General features: G+C 44.8%; 1 protein-coding gene across 1 annotated transcript in view; it reads left to right on the top strand.

Annotated features, from left to right (window-relative positions):
* The window catches only part of PRTG (protogenin), a 219,702-nt gene that overhangs the window by 173,762 nt on the left and 25,049 nt on the right, over positions 1-20,891 (top strand). Inside the window, exon 16 of the mRNA XM_063926136.1 lies at positions 6,678-6,860. Coding sequence (XP_063782206.1) covers positions 6,678-6,860 — 183 coding nt within the window. The remainder of the gene's footprint in view (positions 1-6,677; positions 6,861-20,891) is intronic.

The raw sequence follows: 20,891 nt of genomic DNA, 5'->3' as shown, positions 1-20,891 counted from the left end.
GAGACATCCTAGCTCCTTTCTTACATATGGCAGTTTTTTCTGTGTAAAATTTTTAAACACGTGTCTCCACCAAAGCTGACCATCAAAGTGCATAATTAGTCCAATAGATATAGTATGAGACACGCAGACCTTTCATAGTTGGTGCAGAAATCTGATTCTTTTGGGGAGTGAAAATGGCCATATGCCTCTCTGCACAGCCAAAAATACTTCTAAAAATGTGACGTCTATAATTATCTTGTTCCCCAAAATGAAAACTCTTTTCTCTTACGTCCTAGAGGATGCTGGGGACTCCGTAAGGACCATGGGGATAGACGGGCTCCGCAGGAGACATGGGCACTAAGAAAGAACTTTAGGAATGGGTGTGCACTGGCTCCTCCCTCTATGCCCCTCCTCCAGACCTCAGTTGATTACTGTGCCCAGAGGAGACTGGGTGCATTACAGGGAGCTCTCCTGAGTTTCCTGGAAAGAAAGTATTTTGTTAGGTTTTTTATTTTCAGGGAGCCTGCTGGCAACAGACTCCCTGCATCGAGGGACTGAGGGGAGAGAAACAGACCTACTTTAATGTTAGGCTCTGTTTCTTAGGCTACTGGACACCATTAGCTCCAGAGGGAATGGAACGCAGGTCTTACCCTCGTCGTTCGTCCCAGAGCCGCGCCGCCGTCCTCCTCGCAGAGCCGGAAGATAGAAGCCGGGTGAGTATGTGAAGAAAGAAGACTTCAGAGGCGGCAGAAGACTTCAGATCGTCATAGAGGTAATGCACAGCGGTAACGCTGTGCGCCATTGCTCCCACACAGCACACACACAGCAGTCACTGTAAGGGTGCAGGGCGCAGGGGGGGCGCCCTGGGCAGCAATAAGGACCTCCAAATCTGGCAATAAGCATATATACAGGCTGGGCACTGTATATAAAAGAGATCCCCCGCCAGTTTTTGAATTTTTCAGCGGGACCGAAGCCCGCCGCCGAGGGGGCGGAGCTTGTTCCTCAGCACTCACCAGCGCCATTTTCTCCACAGCACACCGCTGAGAGGAAGCTCCCCGGACTCTTCCCTGCTTACCACGGTGAAAGAGGGTTTTAAAAACGGGGGAGGGGGGGCACATAATTTGGCGCAAATAGATAATTACAGCGCTACCTGGAGTAAACATATAGTGTTTTTTTTTGCCTGGGTCATTAGCGCTGGGTGTGAGCTGGCATACTCTCTCTCTGTCTCTCCAAGGGGCCTTGTGGGGGAACTGTCTTCAGATAAGAGGTTTCCCTGGGTGTGTGGTGTGTCGGTACGCGTGTGTCGGCATGTCTGAGGTAGAAGGCTTTCCTAGCGAGGAGCTGGAGCAAATGAATGTGGTGTCTCCATCTGCAACACCGACACCTGACTGGGTGGATATGTGGAATGTTTTAAGTGCTAATGTGAATTTATTGCACAAAAGGTTGGACAAAGCTGAGTCCAGTAATTATGCAGAGAGTCAGGCCCTGCCTGCCCCTATGTCGCAGGGACCCTCGGGGTCTCAAAAGCGCCCACTATCCCAAATAGTAGACACTAATACCGACACAGATTCTGACTCCAGTGTCGACTACGATGATGCAAAGTTACAGCCAAAAGTGGCTAAAAGTATTCAATATATGATTATTGCAATAAAGGATGTTTTGCATATCACAGAGGAACCCCCTGTCCCTGACACGAGGGTACACATGTATAAGGAAAAGAAACCTGAGGTAACCTTTACCCCCTCTCATGAGCTGAACGAGTTATTTGAAAAGGCGTGGGAATCTCCAGACAAGAAACTGCAGATTCCCAAAAGGATTCTTATGGCGTATCCTTTCCCGGCTAAGGACAGGATACGGTGGGAATCCCCCCCAAGGGTGGACAAAGCGTTGACATGCTTATCCAAAAAGGTAGCACTGCCATCCCAAGATACGGCTACCCTCAGGGATCCTGCTGATCGCAAGCAGGAGGCTACCTTAAAGTCCATTTACACACACTCTGGTACCTTACTCAGACCGGCGATAGCGTCGGCTTGGGTTTGTAGCGCTGTAGCAGCGTGGACAGATACCTTATCGGCGGAATTGGATACCCTGGATAAGGATACCATTTTATTGACCCTGGGTCATATTAAAGATGCTGTCTTATATATGAGGGATGCTCAAAGAGACACTGGCCTAGTGGGTTCTAGAGTCAACGCTATGTCGATTCTGCTAGACGAGTCCTATGGACCCGGCAATGGACAGGTGATGCCGACTCAAAGAGGCATATGGAGGTTTTACCTTACAAGGGTGAGGAATTGTTTGGGGAAGGTCTCTCGGACCTGGTCTCCACAGCTACGGCAGGTAAATCAAATTTTTTGCCTTATATTCCCTCACAGCCTAAGAAAGCGCCACATTATCAATTGCAGTCCTTTCGGTCAAATAAAAACAAGAGAGTACGAGGATCGTCCTTTCTTGCCAGAGGTAAGGGCAGAGGGGAAAAGCTGCTAACCACAGCTAGATCCCAGGAGCAGAAGTCCTCCCCGGCCTCTACAAAATCCACCGCATGACGCTGGGGCTCCGCTGAGGGAGTCCGCCCCAGTGGGGGCACGTCTTCGACTTTTCAGCCACATCTGGGTTCACTCACAGGTGGATCTCTGGGCAATAGAAATTGTTTCCCAGGGTTACAAACTGGAATTCGAAGAGGTGCCTCCTCGCCGGTTTTTCAAATCGGCCCTACCAGCTTCTCCCCCAGAAAGGGAGATAGTTTTAAATGCAATTCACAAATTGTGTCTTCAACAGGTGGTGGTCAAAGTTCCCCTGCTTCAACAAGGGAGGGGGTATTACTCAACCCTATTTGTAGTCCCGAAACCGGACGGTTCGGTCAGACCCATTTTAAATTTAAAATCCTTGAACCTATACTTGAAAAAGTTCAAGTTCAAGATGGAATCGCTCAGAGCGTCATCGCCAGCCTAGAAGGGGGGATTTTATGGTATCCCTGGACATAAAGGATACATACCTTCATGTTCCCATATATCCACCTCATCAGGCGTACCTGAGATTTGCGGTACAGGATTGTCATTACCAATTTCAGACGTTGCCGTTTGGGCTTTCCACGGCCCCGAGGATTTTCACCAAGGTAATGGCGGAAATGATGGTGCTCCTGCGCAAGCAGGGTGTCACAATTATCCCGTTCTTGGACGATCTCCTCATTAAAGCGAGATCGCGAGAGCAGCTGTTGAACAGCGTGACACTTTCACTAAAGGTGTTAAAACAACACGGCTGGATTCTCAATATCCCGAAGTCACAGTTAGTTCCTATGACTCGTTTGGCCTTCTTAGGCATGATTCTGGATACGGACCAGAAAAGAGTTTATCATCCGATAGAAAAGGCCGAGGAACTCATGACTCTGGTCAGGGACCTATTGAAGCCAAAACAGGTGTCGGTGCATCACTGCACTCGAGTCCTGGGAAAGATGGTGGCATCTTACGAGGCCATTCCCTTCGGCAGGTTCCATGCGAGGACCTTCCAATGGGACCTACTGGACAAGTGGTCCGGGTCACATCTACAGATTCATCGGTTGATCACCCTGTCCCCCAGGGCAAGGGTGTCTCTCCTGTGGTGGCTGCAGAGTTCTCACCTTCTAGAGGGTCGCAGGTTCGCCATTCAGGACTGGATTCTGGTAACAACGGACGCGAGCCTCCGAGGTTGGGGAGCAGTCACACAGGGAAGAAACTTCCAAGGTCTTTGGTCAAGCCAGGAGACTTGTCTTCACATCAACGTCCTGGAGCTGAGGGCCATATACAACGCCCTTCGTCAAGCGGAGACTTTGCTTCGCGACCTACCGGTTCTGATTCAGTCAGACAACATCACCGCAGTGGCTCATGTAAACCGCCAAGGCGGCACAAGGAGCAGAGTGGCAATGGCGGAAGCCACCAGGATTCTTCGCTGGGCGAAAATCATGTAAGCGCACGGTCAGCAGTGTTCATTCCGGGAGTGGACAACTGGGAAGCAGACTTCCTCAGCAGACACGATCTACATACAGGAGAGTGGGGACTTCACCAGGAAGTCTTCGCACAGATTGCAAGTCAGTGGGGACTGCCCCAGATAGACATGATGGCGTCCCGCCTCAACAAAAAACTACAGAGGTATTGCGCCAGGTCAAGAGACCCTCAGGCGGTGGCAGTGGACGCCCTCGTGACACCGTGGGTGTTCCAGTCGGTCTATGTGTTTCCTCCTCTTCCTCTCATACCCAAGGTGTTGAGAATAATAAGAAAAAGAGCAGTACAGACAATTCTCATTGTTCCAGATTGGACACGAAGGACCTGGTATACGGATCTGCAGGAAATGCTCACAGAAGATCTGTGTCTCTTCCTCTAAGACAGGACCTGTTACAACAGGGGCCCTGTCTGTTCCAAGACTTACCGCGGCTGTGTTTGACGGCATGGCGGTTGAAAGCCGGATCCTAGGGGAAAAGGGCATTCCGGATGAGGTCATTCCTACTCTGATAAAGGCTAGGAAGGACGTGACAGCTAAACATTATCACCGTATATGGCGGAAGTATGTTTCTTGGTGTGAGGCCAGGAATACTCCTACGGAAGAATTCCATCTGGGCCGGTTTCTTCACTTCCTACAGACTGGAGTGAATTTGGGCCTAAAATTAGGCTCCATTAAGGTTGAGATTTCGGCCCTATCTATTTTCTTTCCCAGAAGTACAGACTTTTGTGAAGGGAGTGCTGCATATTCAGCCTCCTTTTGTACCTCCAGTGGCACCTTGGGACCTGAACGTGGTGTTGAGTTTCCTTAAGTCACACTGGTTTGAACCACTTAAAACGGTGGAGTTAAAATATCTCACTTGGAAAGTGGTCATGTTGTTAGCCTTGGCTTCGGCTAGGCGAGTGTCGGAGTTGGCGGCTTTGTCTCATAAAAAGCCCCTATTTAGTTTTCCATATGGATAGAGCGGAATTGCGGACCCGTCCTCAATTCTTGCCAAAGGTGGTTTCGTCTTTTCATATGAACCAACCTATTGTGGTGCCTGTGGCTACGCGAGACTTGGAGGATTCCGAGTCCCTTGACGTGGTCAGGGTTATGAAAATTTACGTGGCCAGAACGGCTAGGGTCAGGAAAACAGAAGCACTGTTTATCCTGTATGCAGCCGACAAGGTTGGCGCTCCTGCTTCCAAGCAGACGATTGCTCGCTGGATCTTTAACACGATTCAGCAGGCTCATTCTACGGCTGGATTGCCGTTACAAAAATCAATAAAGGCCCATTCCACCAGGAAAGTGGGCTCTTCTTGGGCGGCTGCCCGAGGGGTCTCGGCATTACAGCTGTGCCGAGCTGCTACTTGGTCGGGTTCAAACAGTTTTGCAAAATTCTACAAGTTCGATACCCTGGCTGAGGATGACCTCATGTTTGCTCAATCGGTGCTGCAGAGTCATCCGCACTCTCCCGCCCATTTGGGAGCTTTGGTATAATCCCCATGGTCCTTACGGAGTCCCCAGCATCCTCTAGGACGTAAGAGAAAATAAGATTTTAAACCTACCGGTAAATCTTTTTCTCCTAGTCCGTAGAGGATGCTGGGCGCCCGTCCCAAGTGCGGACTACTTCTGCAAGTCTTGTACATAGTTTTTGCTTACATAAGGGTTATGTTACAATTTTCCTCAGTCTCGGACTGATGCTGTGTTGTTTCATACTGTTAACTGGTTCGTATATCCCAAGTTATACGGTGTGGATGCTGTGGGCTGGTATGAATCTTGCCCTTAGATTAACTGAAATCCTTTCCTCGTACTGTCCGTCTCCTCTGGGCACAGTTTCTCTAACTGAGGTCTGGAGGAGGGGCATAGAGGGAGGAGCCAGTGCACACCCATTCCTAAAGTTCTTTCTTAGTGCCCATGTCTCCTGCGGAGCCCGTCTATCCCCATGGTCCTTACGGAGTCCCCAGCATCCTCTACGGACTAGGAGAAAAAGATTTACCGGTAGGTTTAAAATCTTATTTTTGCACTTCCCCACAACATATTCACTCCACATATTCCAAACGTTTGGAAACCTTGAATCGGGACATGGGGCTTAGCTAAGACACCGCTGGGGAGTGTGACCACATTCCCAGAGTGTGTTACCTTTGCCGTCAGTGGGCCTGCTTAGCTTATTTTATTGATATTTTATTGTGCAGAGCAGTAGAAGTACCTCCTAACCTCAAATCGCTAGATGGTGTGACAGTCAGATAGAAATCAGGATGATTGGGAGGTATGACTCCTTCATGGCTACTATCTAGTTAGCAATGAGCCTTGCTCAACTCTGCCCAGGCTGTGTAAACTTCTGCTTCTGCAAAACTGTTGCTATTTTGCTTTGTTAGAATTCTAAGCACACTGGCACAACATGATATCTGTGATGGGTCAATGCTGAATTTGTACAGCTCCTCAGCAGTTTTGTACTTTGGAAATTACTTCCAGAAACTTAAATTCTTCAGTGGAATAGTGCCCCTAGTAGTTACATTATATTGTACCTATACATGGGGATCACAGTTAAATTACCAAAAGAACCAGACGTGAAAAGAATGTAGTCTATGATGTTATCAGAAACCAGTGTGGGCTAAAAGAATACTCACCTTTCAATTTACTAGAAAGAAGTAATGTCAGCGAGACACATTTCTATTCACTTGTATATTCATTGCACAATAATAGGTCTATTGCATGTATGACTTACACTGAATGCTAAATTACAGGGGCAATTACCATGGCATTGCTGGAAAACCTGCTGCCTGGAACCCTCTACCTGATCAAGATCTCGGCTTCCAATGAAGTAGGAGAGGGCCCTTTCTCTAATGCAGTGGAGCTGGCCGTTCACCCCAAGGAGACTGTGCACAACAGCATAAAGTCAAGGCAGTTTAATTCTGCCGACAGTCAAGGTCAGTGTGTGGAAATACAGTAAACAAAATGAGGTTTCATTATTTACTTTCTAGACATCCATCTGTATCTTAGCGTCTGCCCTACAATACTTTGTATAGCAGAGACAAATGACATCAGACTGAGAATGATAAAAGCGTATGAATAACTGTATATGAAGGTGATGCACTGTCATTGTAATAAACTTAAAATAAACAAATTAACGACAGTGATTTATTTGTGGGTAAAAGTGCAAGTCTAAATCATGCATCACAGAATATGCAATCCGCTGCAATTCTCAGGGAAAATTCTGATTCAGCGATACCAAATGAAAAAGCATTATAGCTCATTACACATTTTATTGATTTAAAAAAATAATTATTATTAATTGTTTTTGTATTTTTGTATTTGTTTTCATGTGCGTAAAGACGGTAAAGCTTGTTATCTTGGATAATGTGAAACATATTATTATGCATTATTATTAAACGCCGCTATGTCAGACAGTGGCAGAACTTGAGTGGTGAGCCCAGGTTCAAAAATATGCTTTGGGTCCCCCTCCTCCACCCTAAGTTCACAATATAACTAACGGCAGTATGTGACAGGGGCAGATAGAGGGTAAGAGAGGCAGAGGGTGACAGGAAGAAGCAGTGGGTGACAGGGTGAACATGTCAGGGAGAAGCAGAGGGTGATGAAGAATGGGTAAAAGAGAGAGGCAGTGGTTGACGGGGAGAGGGAGAAGGTGACAGGAAGAGTGAGATGGCGAGAGGCAGTGTGAGATGGTGAGAAGCAGAGGGGGACAGGTAGAGGCAGAGAGTGATGTGGAGAGGTAGAGGGTGACAAGCAGATGTTTACGGGGGTAAGCAGTGGTTGTCAGTGGGTGACAGGGAGAGTAAGGCAGGGAAAGATGGGGTGATGGTGAGAGGCAGGGGATGACAGGGAGATGGGGAATAGCAGTGGGTGACATGGAGAGGCAGACGGTGATGGAGAGAGGGAGTAGTTGACTGGGAGAGGGTGACAGGGAGAGGCAGATAGTTATTGGGAGAGGCAGAGGGTGATAGGGAGAGGGTGATACTGTTATTATAATTTATTTAGTATATATTCCTGACTACTGAGAAGTTGAAGTTGAGATTATATTGAGCAGCTTTCAGTAGCCGAGCAGCACTCATATACTCTGGTGTCTGTTTAACCTTTTCCTACCCGGCCTGCATAGTGGATACCAGCTCCTGCTGCTGCGCAGGGAAATGGCTGCCTCTGCTCATCCTCCTCTAGACATTTGCTGATGGGGACAGCCGTGGTGACATAGAGGAAGCCGGGGGCCGGAAAATAGAGAGGAGCTGAGAGGAGAGTGGAAAGTTGACCCTCCTCCCTCTCAAGTTGAGCCTGGACTGCAATGCAGAGAGTAATATAATTTCAGCTGTACTACTTGGCAGCGGGTGGTGTAGTGGCCGGAGGCAGCATATAATGAATGAGTCAGTGTGACGCATTGTACTGCCACTGGCTGCGGGCTCCTACAATGCAGCTGGCCCTGGTGCAATGCATCGGCTGCAATGCTTTGAGTTCTGCCTGTGATCTCAGAGAAGCTCAAAGTGCGACAATATCTTGTGATATCATGGCCCTATTTTGTAGTGACCCCTTGTGTTAAGCCCACTTACAAAAGATATATTTTGTGGGAAAAGATATTTAAATGAGCTCTCTGTTCCTCGGTGAGAGGGTAATCACAGAGGATTTTTGTAAAGATAAAAGGACTTGATTTTTGCACATCCTCAGGTTGGGGAGATCACATATCAGCCTACACTTATAACACAACCCATGTGCAGTTTATATTGGACATAGGGCCCGATTCAGATCTGATCGCTGTAGGCTATTTTGCAAGGTGGACGATTATTGATCGACTGCACATGCATACGGATTGTAGTGCACACGCGTGAGGCCAAACTGTGAAAGAATCCAGCATCTTGATCGCTAGGTGTACGCAAGTTGGTTTACAGAAAGCTGACGTTGGGGGGTGGTAACTGGACGTTTTCAGGGAGGGTGTGTGACGTCAGCTTCGTCCCTGAACAGCCTGTAGCTATCACCCTGTAGGAGTAGGTCCTGGCCTACGCACAGACTGGAAAAATCATTTGATGGCGAGTGAGTTGCGATTGGATTTGCAGCTGACCGGTGTTTGCAGAGATTTTTGCAAGACGTAAGCAGACTGGCACGGGGTGGGTATTCACTATCTGGGCGGTGACTATGTGATCGCAAACCTCTGCAAATTCACAGAGGAGCGATCAGGTCTGAATCGGGCACATAGTCATCCTAGGTGCAAGGTGACCAGTGCAATAAAAAAAAAACTTACAGTAAATGACAGCGACACATGTAATAAAGACATCCCAATGTCCATTTATAATCATGATTAATATAACACATACTGTAAATGACCAATAAAATGGAAATATAAATATAAATAGGGAAAAAGTATTCTAAGTTCTAGAAACATAATAGGGAGTGCACCTTGCTAGGCATAAGGTGGACTTATTTATAATGTAATGTGAGAGTACTTCTTATTTTAGGGGGGTTGAAAGTGACCTACATTGATTACAGTTGGAAATTAGGCAATTGCTTTATATATATATCAGTCTGGATTCTGGCACTCAACTTTTGTAAATATGCAAAGAATATGTCGAAGTCAGAAAAATGTCTCTATGCACGTTGCCATATTTGCACCGCACACTGGTCCGTGCTGCGCATGCGTGCGCTCTCCCGTGGAGGCGCATACCCACAATAGCGTGCACTCGCAGGCGCGGTATGCGTATTTACGGTAGAGTTTACGTAGTCGTAGCGTGCGACCCATTCGTTACAACTGTTCACAATTAATGTAGTTTATAGATCATGGTCCCTTTGATAGATTCTGAAAGTTTGGTTAAAATAGAATGTCCCTGAGCTGAGGAATCCCTCTTTGCATCGTACGAAGGGTCTAACAGGAATCATACAGCAGTGTTTGGTACCCATCGGAAGAGTATTTAATTAGCAATATTCCGGTGTTGGTTTGGAGCGTATTAATTGCTCGTGCGAATAGTTATGGACATAAGAAGTTATGTCCATTTATTTATTATTATTTGTTCTTACTTAGTCATGCATCTGAACAGTTGGAGACAGGCATCAGTAGGTCTCAAATGTCTCTTTGACCTCAGAGATCCCCCAAACAATAGTTTGCATGTTAAGAGGGCCTCATATCTACACATGCATAAGGTAAACACAGGAATAGTAATTGAAGATCAATTGTACTCCAAATCAGTATCTTTCCCGCAGACGGAGTACAATAGCCATTAATTACACTGAGCTTTTGAGACTCAATAAGGAGGGCCAACACCTGTGTTTACAAATGGGGCTGGATTTGTATACAGGAGAATGAGGGCTGAGATGTCATTGTCTCAACTGAAAGTGGACATCATGAATATAGAACAAAACCCAGACAGGATTCTGTTTTGTATTCGCCAAACAATAGCTTCTCACTAGACAGGAATGTGTTGGTCATCACCCATTGTGTTACATAACCAAGGCCACTGATGCAGCTGGCTCACATGCTGGGAGGGACACACACTTCCTGTGGTTGACACACCCCCACAGCTGGAATGCAGGTATGATATACCCACTGGAGATCACAGGGCTGACTGACACTCAGAACTAAGCTAGCATCAAGCAGCATGGCGGCTACATCCCCAGGACAGAATTCCTTCCCAAAGGCTAAGTATAGAATCACATGGCTATAGAAGGAAATATAGACATATTGCTTTCTGGTTTAAATAGGATATTGTAACTTGGCTGTGATGATTGTTGGGTGTTAGTGTTGGTGCCCTGTGGAATCTGTGATGGTAGCTGGGATCTTGTTAATCATAAATACCACCATGCAGTACTTTTGAATATGTGCGGGTAGCAATGGCAGGCTGATACTTGTGAGTACCTGGTGGTCTGGTCTTGTGATAACTCATATGCTCTGGTTATAGAGATACTGTGTTTGCTTGAAATTGTGAAAGGTGATTTAGATTGTTTGGAATTGTAAAATCAGAACATATGCATTGTTTTGAGGCTTGGACATTTTGGAATAAAATGGAGTCTAGCTTCTGCCCCATGCGGCATTGTAGGGACGATTGTGTAGCTGGGTGTTGTGTATATAGGGACAGGCAGCATGGGTAAGCTCAAGTACTTTCTAAACAAAGATTCTCAGCATTGATTAACTGCGCAGCGATTGTTCCTCACATGTGTAAGCTTCGCTGCAACCATATTGTCTTTTAATGTTATTGTGAGCCAATCTCTCTCAAATCTCTCTCTCTCTCTTGTCTTCTCATCTTCTCTTATTTCTCCTTAAACTTAACTGTATTGTATTGTAGTGTGTTTCCTGTATAGTTATCTGGTTAGGTGGTTTATGTTATACTGTAGTGTATCATTTGTACTGTGATTCCTTTTTGCAAGTATATTAGTTATAATACATAGTTAATAGGCTTTGGAACCTAAACCAGTATCTGTGTATTTTCTATAGTGTTAAGTGTTCACTTGAGCGTCGGTGACGCTCAAGCAGCTTTGTAGTTAGTCAGGTTACACAAGGTTGCACTTACACCCTGTACTCACATTAAGGTATTCAGTGTATTTCATTGGTATAAGGTTTTAACATAAAGGTATAGTGTTGTGAGCGTCTGCATCGCTGGTGACCTCCTCGTGGTCTCGAGCGTAGGCTACGCTACAGCGAATCATTCCCCTAGACATAACCAATAACGTGTCCTGTGATCACTGGGCCGTGAGCGAACGTGACGCTTGAGCGTCTCGCCTACGGCTTAGCGATCGTTACGCAGATAGCGTACCCATACGGTATTTCTTAAGCAAACAGCGTACAGTGTTCTTAGCTTCATAAAGGGTTGTTTATACGACAAGGGAATTTGGCATTGTCAATTGGGAACTCGTCCTATACTTCTCACATCTGCACTAGGTAGATCAGCAGACATTATCCCCCAGCAAAGGGTGGGAGATTGTCTCATAGTGCTGGCGGGATAAGCGTCTGCTTCGCTTAGATAAAGAGTGCTGAAGGAATCCGGTAACCGGAAGTAAGAACAAAACGCTTGTGTCTTTTTAAAACTGTTTATTTTTCTTTTGTCTTGCGTACGCACGCATATATCTGCATTTCTGTTTCATTTTCGTATATCACTATTCCTGTTTGCCAATTTTATAGTTGATAGAAAGTGCTAAAAGAGATTTGCTGTTATTTTATAGTAGAGGTAATAGTTAAAGTATAGAACAACACACGGTTTGTCTGAGATACAAGGCAGTCAGTGTGGATTGCGGTAGATGATCAGGGATCATTTACATTGATAAAAATATATTGTGTTACGGTGGATCCTTTGCATTGCGTACACGTGTCGCTAACAAAGACTAGCGTACGCAATCCAAAAGGCAGACGCACGCAGTGTACATTACGCAACGTAGCGTCCGGTTACGCCCACGTAGCTCAAGTTGTGATAAAGTGAAGTAACGCAAAGGCGATAATTAACGCACAGCGGTAGATAACGCGAAGCGGTAAATAACGCAAATCTATTTTTGGAAAATCTGAAATTTAGTTTAACAGATCCTGCTCCTAATTGGTAACACTTTTGGCCTAAAGACAATTTCTGCGCAGAAATAGATATAGAAACAAAAGTGTACATGTGTTGAGTGAGTGTGTTTTGTATACAAAAGTTTATATAACTGTAAGGTGGAACCAAAAGGAAAGCCGGGTACTCGTCAAGGGACATACGTGTAAGTGACATATACGGTGGCTAGGGAGGCATCCCTGGTTAAATAATATTTGAGCATTAGAGTATAGCGGACCATAAGGTAACAAGACCAGGAGGTCATAAGGTAACAGACCAGGAGGTCATAAGGTAACAGACCAGGAGGTCATAAGGTAACAGACCAGGAGGTCATAAGGTAACAGGTAAAATAGACAAAGAGGTCCGCTATAAAAGTCCAGTGGCACAACGCCTGGGGTGTTGGTGCAGAACCCATATAGGCCATACAAGCTCTTGCTGAAGGAATCGCGGCCGGAAACATCGATTCCATTGATCTTTCAGTACATGACAAGTAGTGCTCGTGTACTGAACGATTGGACCGCACGTAATTGTGTGCAGTAGTTAGTAATCTGACCTAATACCATTAGAGTAAAGTGGTCACAAACGCTATTTGTACATTCTGACGTGATTTGTGTAATTTTTTATTTTTGGAAGGGAAGTTCGCTGGTCACTCAGGAACTATCCAACAACCGATACTTGCTGGGGAACGCGCCCCAGTAAATAAAGGTTCACAGGGGCCCTGGGTTGGGTACAGCAGCTCTGGTTACAGTGATTGCAGCACAGGCCAACGTGGGCGAGAAGTAAGTGGGGTACTTGATAAACCACCACCGCCGGCCTGCCCAAGGACATCTTGGTTTGTTTGTAAGGGTTCGCTGAAAACCTTGAGATAAAGATCCAAGGAGGAATAAGCAACGCCTGCAGATTATGGGGGCCATTTGTTCAGGTAGGGGGCGATCAACCTCGGTTCGGGTTGATTCAGAGAACCGACCAGTTGGGTCGGCACGATATGTAATGTGTGAAAAATACGGTAGTCACACAGAGGTTTTATGTGATGAATGGGAGAGAATGACTGTACAAGACAGGGACAAATTCCCAAGAATAGGTAGCTTTAGTCCAGAAGTGTTACAAAATTTAAGGAGGAGGATATGTCTCGTAAAATCATCAAAGAGACAAAATAAACATTATGAATATTTACAGTTATGGCAACAGGAAAGTGAATTACAAAAAGAGTCTATTGACTTTTCTGACTCTTATCTTGAGAGGAGAGACAGTGGCATCAGGAGAGGGGTTGATTGCGGAGAGAAAGACACAAGGGTGAACAATAAAAACGCTCTTAGCAACTGTAATATAGATTATAAGAGTAAGTGTAATAAATGTAACAATGATTATTGTAATACTGTTGAATGTACAACTATTAACCTGTGCAAGCTGCACCCCATGTCAAACCTCCCTCAGGAATACAAACAAGAAAGTGAGCCCAGAACGATGTCGGCACCTCTTCCAGAAGCCATCCTACAAGACATCCAGGTGGACACGACCAAATTGGTAAAGGCAATAATCAAACCCCCTAACGGAGGGTCAGGTGAGGTCGTGTCCACAGGTACGTACAATGTTTTATATCACGCACAAACAAATGTACCCCATATTATAAGACCAAAACAAGGTGATGTAATTGAGTTTAGTCCTGTCAGGGTGATCACAGTCCCCAATGGGAAGACTGATGATCAGGGAACCATTCCCGTCAAGGACAGTGCAATGCGCCATCCCTGGTCCCGGACAGAATTGAGATCAATCATGTCTGATTACCCAGATCCTAGGAAAGATCTAACTGTATGATCAAAGATTCACAGAAGGTATATCAACTCCCTAGACAACGACATAATCATGGTATCCAAGGAATCAGGTAGGTACAGGGAAAGCGGTTGATGGTGATGAGCATCCAAGCGTTTGAGGAGGCATCAAATCAACCAAAACCCCAGGCCATTGGCACATGGAGGAACTTAAGGATTTGTGATCTGTGCAAAAGAGAAGGGCATTGTGCTAGCAACTGTAATAACCCACATAAAGTTAGACCCCCTAGACCAAGAAATGAGCAAAATTACAATACACACCATTATAATCAAGGATCACATAGGCAGGAAAGGTGATTATTAGGAATGGAGGCAAGCCTGAAGTAACGGTTAATGAAGTGGGAGGTCATTCACTAAAGACACAGGAATGACCAGGTGAAAAGTTGTAAATGTATTTGTGAAAAATGTTTTTCTCTCCCTCTCTCTATCCCCATCTCTGACTAGTAGTGGTAAGAATTCACACATTGCATACCCACTTGGTCCTTGCAGAAGTCTACCAAACCCCAGCATGACCTCCGCCACAATGTATTTCTGGCCAGATACAGACAGTGGAGTAATGCAGGTGCTGGTGGGGAGGGACTGCTCAAGGAGACCAGTAGACACATAGATATGACAGCCTAATAAGTCTGACAATGTTTTTCTAATGCTAACAATGTTTTCTTACAATGTTTAAAAATGCTTTGTTTCTCTTTTCTTATTGATGGTTATTGTCGAGTTATGTAATGTATATATGCACATGAATTGTTCTCTATCTCTTTTGTTTTTTTTTATTTTCTCTCTCTTCTCACTCATGTTTCCATGGTTTAAAGATGCTATGTCACCCCTCAGTTGGACCAATGGTAATGCCAGATTTTTGCTCCTTACAGAAAGATCGTCGGTTAGGAAGGAATATTGCATCACCAGAATGATCGTTTTTGAAGACTGAGAGACAACACCTTTGAGAGGACAGCAGAACAAGAAGAACAACAAGACGAGAGAACTTATTATCGTAACAAGTTCTCTCCCCCTCAAACTGTTTTCTTATACCCCCATTACAAATTTCTTCTTTTCTCCTCCTGTAAGATGGACTTGCCCCAAGAGACTGTGATATGGATTTTCCCGTTAACCATGATGTTGACCAGAGCAGTCTGTTTCGGTGAGAGTACCAGTGAGGTCGAGAAAGGATCCAGAAAGGTCCTGATGACTGAGACGGAGGTGTAAATTTCCAATAGCAACCCAATCACCAAGCAAAGGCGAGTACCGGGCACGATCTAACAACCATGTTATTTGTAAACAACTGTGAAGGAATGTTAGTTCAAAAAGAAAGTTGTATCTGTAGGCTCTGTAACAAAGAAATGCCAATCCAGTTTTAATATCCATATGGACCGGCATCCATTGAGTGACTATCACTCTCTAGTGGGTAACGTGTTAAACCAAACAGATTGTTGGGTATGCTCTCAAGTACCTCAGGGTCACAGCAAATCAGGGCTAGTACCATTTCCTTTAACGTTAGGGGAGGTACTTGAGCTAAGTGGTGGGAGACCGGTGGACCGGAGGTTTAATATCTCCAGCCCTCCTAGTTTGAAGCTCCACCAATACCATGTGGATAGGTCCCTCATATGTTTTAACATCTCCAATCCCAGAAAACCGGGAAATTGGGAAGTGTCATGGAGCAACCTTACCATGACCTTTTCACACAGAGCAGATAGAATGCCTACAGATACAGAGCTGGTACGCCACATAGCCAGTAGAGGAAAATCTTTCCGGTATCGATATACCTTAGGAAATAGGATTACTAGAGTTGGAGAGGTATCACCAGGATACTGTGCACATATCATACAAACTGATACGTGCATTAGGCAGATGGAAGAATTAGGGTCAGGAGATTTCACCTGGAAGGTTTGTAACATGGTCATGTCCTTCTCCGTCCCATATGTTCTCCCCGATGATGCATATTTCATATGCGGGAGAAAGGCGTACAAGTGGCTTGCCCCAAACTCTGAAGGATTGTGTTATATTGGAAAAGTATTGCCTGAAGTGATGACTGTTACACATGACAAAATGAAGGACATACACCGTGGTGCCCAAGCTCCTTATACTCACACTCATTACGAGCACCGAGTTAAAAGACAACTGTCAGAAAGGTTAGAGCATCCGGCCTCTGATCTTATCCATGAATCCACCGGGATTCAGGTTCTGGTAGCGTTAGATTTCACTCGTACCGCTCGGGGAGTGATGAATTATAGATACATTTCCGCACTCGCCAATTTGTTAGATAATATCACTGAAATGTATGATGACACGTTTAGATACACTGGAAGAGAACTTCAAGCTTACAAAACAGAACTAGTTCAGCATAGGATGGTTCTTAATTATCTTACAGCAGTAACAGGCGGATATTGTGTTACATTGGCAACACAGTACGGCATAAAGTGTTGCACGTATATCACAAATAGCACCGAGGAGCCGGTAGAGGTCATAGACCAAAAGATGGACGATATTCTCCAATTGAAGTGGGAATTTCGTCGAAAACACAATCTCACCCTTGCTGCTGTAGGTAATGAGCTGACTAGTTGGGTGTCATGGTTGAACCCGCGAAATTGGTTCTCCGGTTTGGGAGAATGGGCTCAAGGAGTCATAAAGGATGTTGGAAAGTTTCTACTATGTATCTTGGGTGTCGTTATATCGATTGGATTGATATTTAGATGCGGGCAGGCTTTAATGAGGTGCAAACAAAGTACAAAAGTGATGAGCTTGAGGAGTGAGGAAACTGTAATTAACCTGGATTTGATTTATGACCCAATGATAGAAACCAGAATGTGATGAAAAATGCGATTATACGGTCCGTTTCTTTCACCTGTTTTTCTGCTTTTCTCCAAGATGCAAAGACCCCCTTGGACGTGGAAGTTGACGAGACGCTATACAGACAACAGACAAGCACCAAAGATGAAGTTTTGACAACCTATGATATGGACACTTGATGAACTTTGCCATGGATCCCCAGTTTCCCTAGTACTTTTAAACTCACGCTAGCCCAACATTTTTTGTAAATCTGATGGCTCAGACAAAGCTATTTGCTCATGCCTAAGGAGCAATACAGCGCAAAGAAGACGACTCTCAACAGATACCGAACACAACCTCAACGACAGATGTACATTTCCCTGACATAGAATATCATTGCATTCTCCATAAGTGTTCTTTATCTTCATCTCTACAACCCTCAGGTAATAACACACATAGTCGACAGGGAATACAGGCACAGATATCAGCAACCACATACCTCCCCCATTCATGTATCATCAACTAAAATGTGCATCCCCATTTTGTTACAACCATAGCCGAAATGAGCTCGGTAGAGTTTGACAGCCCATCCACAGACCTGTACCACAGGATAAGAAGGAATTCAAATGTATACTTCGCAATACCTCGAAGCTTGATTTACCACACGTACGGCACGATGATACATGACCCTCCAAACATGGACTCATACACACATGCTTCTGCTTTCTCACTAGGTCATACCCTTTTCACACCTACTCCTCTCTTCTTCCTTACCCCACCATGGAAATCAATTAACCCCTGACTTACATTTTTCTCCTTAAACGTTTTGTGGCAGTTATTATTGACTGCCAAAGGGTGGACTGTCGAAGTCAGAAAAATGTCTCTATGCACGTTGCCATATTTGCACCGCACACTGGTCCGTGCTGCGCATGCGTGCGCTCTCCCGTGGAGGCGCATACCCACAATAGCGTGCACTCGCAGGCGCGGTATGCGTATTTACGGTAGAGTTTACGTAGTCGTAGCGTGCGACCCATTCGTTACAACTGTTCACAATTAATGTAGTTTATAGATCATGGTCCCTTTGATAGATTCTGAAAGTTTGGTTAAAATAGAATGTCCCTGAGCTGAGGAATCCCTCTTTGCATCGTACGAAGGGTCTAACAGGAATCATACAGCAGTGTTTGGTACCCATCGGAAGAGTATTTAATTAGCAATATTCCGGTGTTGGTTTGGAGCGTATTAATTGCTCGTGCGAATAGTTATGGACATAAGAAGTTATGTCCATTTATTTATTATTATTTGTTCTTACTTAGTCATGCATCTGAACAGTTGGAGACAGGCATCAGTAGGTCTCAAATGTCTCTTTGACCTCAGAGATCCCCCAAACAATAGTTTGCATGTTAAGAGGGCCTCATATCTACACATGCATAAGGTAAACACAGGAATAGTAATTGAAGATCAATTGTACTCCAAATCAGTATCTTTCCCGCAGACGGAGTACAATAGCCTTTAATTACACTGAGCTTTTGAGACTCAATAAGGAGGGCCAACACCTGTGTTTACAAATGGGGCTGGATTTGTATACAGGAGAATGAGGGCTGAGATGTCATTGTCTCAACTGAAAGTGGACATCATGAATATAGAACAAAACCCAGACAGGATTCTGTTTTGTATTCGCCAAACAATAGCTTCTCACTAGACAGGAATGTGTTGGTCATCACCCATTGTGTTACATAACCAAGGCCACTGATGCAGCTGGCTCACATGCTGGGAGGGACACACACTTCCTGTGGTTGACACACCCCCACAGCTGGAATGCAGGTATGATATACCCACTGGAGATCACAGGGCTGACTGACACTCAGAACTAAGCTAGCATCAAGCAGCATGGCGGCTACATCCCCAGGACAGAATTCCTTCCCAAAGGCTAAGTATAGAATCACATGGCTATAGAAGGAAATATAGACATATTGCTTTCTGGTTTAAATAGGATATTGTAACTTGGCTGTGATGATTGTTGGGTGTTAGTGTTGGTGCCCTGTGGAATCTGTGATGGTAGCTGGGATCTTGTTAATCATAAATACCACCATGCAGTACTTTTGAATATGTGCGGGTAGCAATGGCAGGCTGATACTTGTGAGTACCTGGTGGTCTGGTCTTGTGATAACTCATATGCTCTGGTTATAGAGATACTGTGTTTGCTTGAAATTGTGAAAGGTGATTTAGATTGTTTGGAATTGTAAAATCAGAACATATGCATTGTTTTGAGGCTTGGACATTTTGGAATAAAATGGAGTCTAGCTTCTGCCCCATGCGGCATTGTAGGGACGATTGTGTAGCTGGGTGTTGTGTATATAGGGACAGGCAGCATGGGTAAGCTCAAGTACTTTCTAAACAAAGATTCTCAGCATTGATTAACTGCGCAGCGATTGTTCCTCACATGTGTAAGCTTCGCTGCAACCATATTGTCTTTTAATGTTATTGTGAGCCAATCTCTCTCAAATCTCTCTCTCTCTCTTGTCTTCTCATCTTCTCTTATTTCTCCTTAAACTTAACTGTATTGTATTGTAGTGTGTTTCCTGTATAGTTATCTGGTTAGGTGGTTTATGTTATACTGTAGTGTATCATTTGTCCTGTGATTCCTTTTTGCAAGTATATTAGTTATAATACATAGTTAATAGGCTTTGGAACCTAAACCAGTATCTGTGTATTTTCTATAGTGTTAAGTGTTCACTTGAGCGTCGGTGACGCTCAAGCAGCTTTGTAGTTAGTCAGGTTACACAAGGTTGCACTTACACCCTGTACTCACATTAAGGTATTCAGTGTATTTCATTGGTATAAGGTTTTAACATAAAGGTATAGTGTTGTGAGCGTCTGCATCGCTGGTGACCTCCTCGTGGTCTCGAGCGTAGGCTACGCTACAGCGAATCATTCCCCTAGACATAACCAATAACGTGTCCTGTGATCACTGGGCCGTGAGCGAACGTGACGCTTGAGCGTCTCGCCTACGGCTTAGCGATCGTTACGCAGATAGCGTACCCATACGGTATTTCTTAAGCAAACAGCGTACAGTGTTCTTAGCTTCATAAAGGGTTGTTTATACGACAAGGGAATTTGGCATTGTCAAATATATTTACTCCGTTGCCCTCAGTATTACACTGCGCAGCGGCAGTGCTACTTACATACAGTCACACTTCTGCGGCACGAAGACAATAAGGCAGGTCTCCTGGTCAGCGTTTCAATGTTTACCACACGTCCTGATGAAAATGTGGTAAACATTGAAATGTTGACCAGGAGACCTGCCTTACTGTCTTATTGTCTGACTGCTGCAGAAGTGTGACTGTATATATATATAGCTTGTATATCCCTTATCCAAAATTCTAAATCACACATTTTTGGGTCCCCTACTGAGATAATGACATATATATATATATATATATATATATATATATACAAACGGATGTGAGGCGGCACTCACGCAGGCTGATTCAAATAGAAAAGTTTCTCTTTATTGCCGACATGTTTCGGGGAAACTCCCCGTCCTCAGGGCTTGGAGTTTCCCCGAAACATGTCGGCAATAAAGAGAAACTTTTCTATTTGAATCAGCCTGCGTGAGTGCCGCCTCACATCCGTTTGTATATTGTTGGCTTATGCTAAGCTGACGAGGAGGGCACCGCAGCACAGTTTATTGTTACCATTGGAGTGCCGGAAATTTCCTTTTATTATATATATATATATATATATATATATATATTTCTCTAACGTCCTAAGTGGATGCTGGGGACTCCGTAAGGACCATGGGGAATAGCGGCTCCGCAGGAGACTGGGCACAAAGTAAAAGCTTTAGGACTAGCTGGTGTGCACT

The sequence above is a fragment of the Pseudophryne corroboree genome, chromosome 6 (assembly GCF_028390025.1).
Source record: "Pseudophryne corroboree isolate aPseCor3 chromosome 6, aPseCor3.hap2, whole genome shotgun sequence".
NCBI lineage: Eukaryota > Metazoa > Chordata > Amphibia > Anura > Myobatrachidae > Pseudophryne > Pseudophryne corroboree.
This window is presented reverse-complemented; position numbering and strand designations above follow the sequence as displayed.